Source organism: Alligator sinensis, unplaced genomic scaffold, assembly GCF_000455745.1.
Source record: "Alligator sinensis unplaced genomic scaffold, ASM45574v1 scaffold233_2, whole genome shotgun sequence".
In the NCBI taxonomy this organism is placed as follows: Eukaryota; Metazoa; Chordata; order Crocodylia; family Alligatoridae; genus Alligator; species Alligator sinensis.
Window position 1 is genome coordinate 2300014 of NW_005841941.1, and position 4553 is coordinate 2304566.

At 48.0% G+C, this 4553-nt stretch overlaps 1 protein-coding gene across 1 annotated transcript in view; it reads left to right on the forward strand.

Moving 5' to 3' along the window:
• LOC102384928 (aryl hydrocarbon receptor-like) overlaps positions 1 to 4553 on the forward strand; it is an 86240-nt gene continuing 81687 nt past the window's right edge. The window contains exons 1-2 of the mRNA XM_014518188.2: positions 1 to 108; positions 2075 to 2262. Of these exons, the coding sequence (XP_014373674.1) occupies positions 68 to 108; positions 2075 to 2262 (229 nt within the window). The 5' untranslated portion in view covers positions 1 to 67. The remainder of the gene's footprint in view (positions 109 to 2074; positions 2263 to 4553) is intronic.

The following is a 4553-nucleotide window of genomic DNA, read 5'->3' on the forward strand; positions in this document are numbered from 1 at the left end:
GGGCGGCCCGCGCGGGGCCCGCTGAGCACCGCCCCCCCTCCCCCCGGGTGCCCATGAGCCGGGGAAGATGTACGCGGGGAGGAAGCGGAGGAAGACGGTGCAGAGGACGTGAGTGCGGGACCTCGGCAGCTCCTGGCCTGGGTCTGCCGCTGCGGGGAAAGTTTTTCAGAGCCACTCCATCTCAGGGGAAACTCCCTCGCCTGCCCTCGTTTGAGCTGCTGGCCGGCACTGATTCGCTGTGCCCGGGGCAGTGATGCAGCCCGGCAAGCGCCCTGCAAGGGCTCCTCGGAAAGCGCTGCCGAGTCGTGCAGGCTCGGGGGAGCGAGCTCCTGCTCTTCAGGAGCGCCGGAGGTTTCCACGTGGGCTTCAGGCTCCCAAACCTGGGGCCTGCCAGTGTCAGGAGGTTGGGAGAGAACTGATATCGGCACCGATAGATTTAGGGAAGGACGGGGAGTTTCCGTGGCTCCTCTGCTTTACCAGTGGCAGGTTCGGGCGTGAGGTCTGTGGTTGACTACAGACTTAGGTAGGTTTTGAATCAGCGGTTCCCAGTGCGGTGCCCATGGGCGGCATGCCCCCCGCCCAAGGTTTATTCAGGTGGGATTGATCTAAATACTTTAATATTTGTTGATCTAAATACTTTAATATTCATATTGGCGCCTGCTGTTTTATCTTTTAAATTTGAATGTGCCCTTGGGCACACCAGTGTTGGGAACTCCTGGCTGAGACTGTATGGGCTGGTTTGCATGGGGGTGATCCTGCCTCCAGAGGGGGTTGGACTAGATCAGTGGTTCTCAACCGTTTTTGTATCAGGATCCATCAGCAGCCGGTCCGACCCAGTGCCCCTCACTCCCAACCTGCTGTCCCCACCCCCAAGCCTAGGGTGTGGGCAAGGGCTGGGTGTGTGGGGGTGGGGGGGGCTCAGGCAGCCCCTTGCAGGCCTGGAAGTCTGCCAGCCGGCCAAGGAAAAGCCACAATTCCCCATTTTTTCTCCTTTAAACGAGGATCCATTTTTAAAGTTTGTTCGTGACCTTTTCATATATTCTTGCAACCCACTTTTGGGTCATGATCCATGGGTTGAGAAACACTGGACTAGATGACCTCCCACAGTCTCTTCCAGCCTGACTTTTCTGCGATTTTATGATTCAGGTTTTGTACTTTCTGCTCTTTTAAAAAGTGTGTGCAGAATGAAAAAAAATATATATATATTTGTGGCCTTTTCGTGTTCAGTAAATTGTTCCTCTTTTTTTATTATTGCACCTGGTTACTAAAACAGTAGGTGAACTTAAAGGATGCGTTATTATGTAAGATCATCTAATTAATTCAATCAAACACGTTTTATCTAAATTGTTGCCTCAGTCATGTCCTTTCTTGATGGTTGTGATGTGTAGTGAACTTCCCTGTTAAACTGTGGTCTAAAACTATTTAAGTGACATAAAGGTTGATATCTTCTACGGAAACTATTAATAGTCATGATGGTGATGGAGGAACTTCCGTAATTAAGTTATTGAGACTATTCCTGTCATGTTCCCATCCTTTATTCTTTGCAGTCACAGTGATAGGCTAAAATGGATGGGATGAGATTCAAAATAAAAAGAATTTCTCAAATATGTTTAATAGGGCAAGAAGAAAGGCACTTTAGCTAAGTGAATTAATAAGTTTCCTTCCAAAAGTTGTTTCTGATTTCAGGAGTAAATGAAAGGCTGAAAGTGTAAGCTGGGAGGGCTGGAAAATCTTGGTGCAGTAAGTCAGTGACAGTCAATTCTGAAGAGAAGTTGCACTTTGTTCTTATTCTGGAGAGATGGGGATAATTGTAAGTACTTTTGGGTAGGACTTCTCTCAGTGTGGATTTGCATTTACAGTCCAACACTGATTAATATGTACAACTGAATATGAGGCTGAATGAATAGATTCATACTAAGATAAGAATTGAGGACTGGAGGATTCCTGTTGGGACATAAGATGTACCTTATTTTTGTTCTGTGTAGGAAATCACCATGCACTCTTTAGAGGGTCAGTTTTCCCCTGGGCATAGATACGTGCAAGGTGCATCAGTTTTTGTTCCTCCTGCCTACAGGGTGAAGCCGCCGCCTCTGGAAGGTGCAAAGTCAAACCCCTCCAAGCGTCACAGGGACAGGCTGAACTCAGAGCTGGAGCGGCTGGCCAGCTTGTTGCCTTTCCCTGATGAAGTCATCTCAAGCCTGGATAAACTGTCCATCCTGCGCCTCAGTGTCAGCTACCTCAGGACCAAGAACTTCTTCAATAGTAAGAGAGAGCTATGGGGGAGAACAGGGTGGTTCTCTTCAATTAGATATACACCATATTCCCTGCCACGCTGTGTCAAACGAGCTTCCTATATGGAAATCCCACCTCCCATATTGACTAGTGGGCAATATTGTTGCTTAAGGAATGGCCACTGTTGCTAAAGTGTTTTGCTTGCTTCCCATGTGCAGACCTTAAAGTGGATTTAACAATGGGCGTAGTGTAACGTTTTGCCAGGACGTGGAGCTTCCATTTCATGATTGTGTTAAAAGAATCCATTGAAATAAGAATGTGAGGGAACTAAAAAGACAAGAAGCATGATTTCCTAAACCACTTGAAATAGAAGCACTGTTTCATGTTTATCTACTGGTACCTTTTCTGAATTGGCAGAGAACCTAGAATAGGATTTGGTAGCTGCACATAGGTATATAATGGGTGTGCATCAGGAGCTGGGAGACCATCTGTCCACCAGGGCCCCCCAAGGGAAGACAAGGTCTAATGGTCACAAACTCCAGAAAGACCGTTTTAGACTGGACATAAGAAAAAACTTCTTTACTGTCTGTGTCCCCAGAGCCTGGAATAGATGCTCCCCAGAAGTAGTGCAAACACCTACTCTGGATGCTTTCAAGAAACACTTGGATGCCTATCTTGCTGGGATCCTTTGACCCCAGCCATAGGCAGAGGGAGAACATTTTGTGGCGGGGGCTGAGTGCATGCGCATTTGCACACGTCCCTCCCCCCACCCCCCCACCCCTGTGGGAAAGTCTGCAGGAGAAGGGGCAGGGAGGAGGGGAAAGAAGGACTGTGGGAGGGGGGAAGGGAATAGGGCTGGGGTTGGGCCAGGGTTCGGAGCCGGGCCAGGGTTTGGATCCAAACCAGGCCCAGGACTGGGATTGGGGCCGGGGCTGGGGCCCATTGTACCTGTCCCTTCCCCCATGCCCGGGGTCATTGCCCAGCTCTGGCACTCCCTGTGCCAATGAATTCGCCACCCCCCAGCCCCAACATGGCTGTGGGTACCTCTCTGCACTGGCCCTGGCCCCACGCCGCCCTGCCCCACACTGGGGGTGGGGGGAGAGGGGCAGAGCTGGGGGCCAGAGCAGTGAGCCTCTGCTGCGCTGCCGGGCCGAAGGGGATGGAGCCCCCAGGACGCCAGCGTTCACGTTGCCTCAAGTTGGAAGAGTCCGGGGCAGCCCTGGCCCCAGCCCGCAATGATGGCTTGCCCTGCCCCATGCAGATCTAGGGGCACACGCCCCCCCCCATGCTTCCTGGGGTGCGCATAGCAGCAGGAGCCGCACCCTCCCAGATTAGCTGGGGGCAGGGGGCTAGACCCAATGATCTTGCGAGGTCCCTTTCAACCCTATTGTCTATGAAATCTATGAAACCTTATAGGACCAGAAAGCCTAATAGGTCTCTTTCATCTCTGTGTTCTGTTTTGTATTCTGCCTTTTATTTCAAACTTGACCTGGAATATTTAAATGGAAAATCCATTAGGTCCAGTAGAAGATGATGCTTAGTCTTGCTTGATTTAGTCTAGGTTAACATTTCTGGTCTCTGAGGATGGGGCTAATTCCCTTGGTGTACAGTGACATCCACTTGCCATTTGTTTGTACATCAAAGTCCAAACAAATGGCAAACAAACCTGCCACAGAAGTCGGCAGACTGGGTTTTTCCCTCTTCCTCTCACTTTTCTGTACTGATTTTAGCTTGTTGAGCAGGAGAGCTCTCGGGAATAGACTAGGTTTCTATTTAGAATATTTGCACTACAGCTTGAGTAGTGAGAGCTGTTTTGAAGCTTTACTAACAGGATAATTCATTCTGAGCAATGGTACTAAATATTGCATCTGCTTTGATAGTCTACTCATTGTCAGTCAGTCTTACCTGAGCTCTTGATCAAAATGTGTTTTGCTATTGATATGACTTGAATAAAAAAAATTAGATTTGAGGTTTCATTTGATTTCCCCCCCCCCCCCCATTTTTTTTTTTCCCTTATGACCAACTTTATTTTGGAGACTGCACATAATTTAGCTTTCTGTGTGAATTGTTTTAAATTAACATGGGATACTCTTTTAGCTTTTAGATATTAAGTTCAAGATACGTTACATGATTGCACCAAAAGCATAGCCTCATTCTCTTTTGTTTTAACAATACCCCAGTTTCCTTCATGTTAGTTGGCAAAAATTGTTCAGGTAGATTAAATATGCTACACAATAACTGGCTCTTTCATTAGTAAAACAACTAATAGTTATGTTAAAGCAAAAACAAGGAAAAGTATATATCATATACGTTTTTCCTTC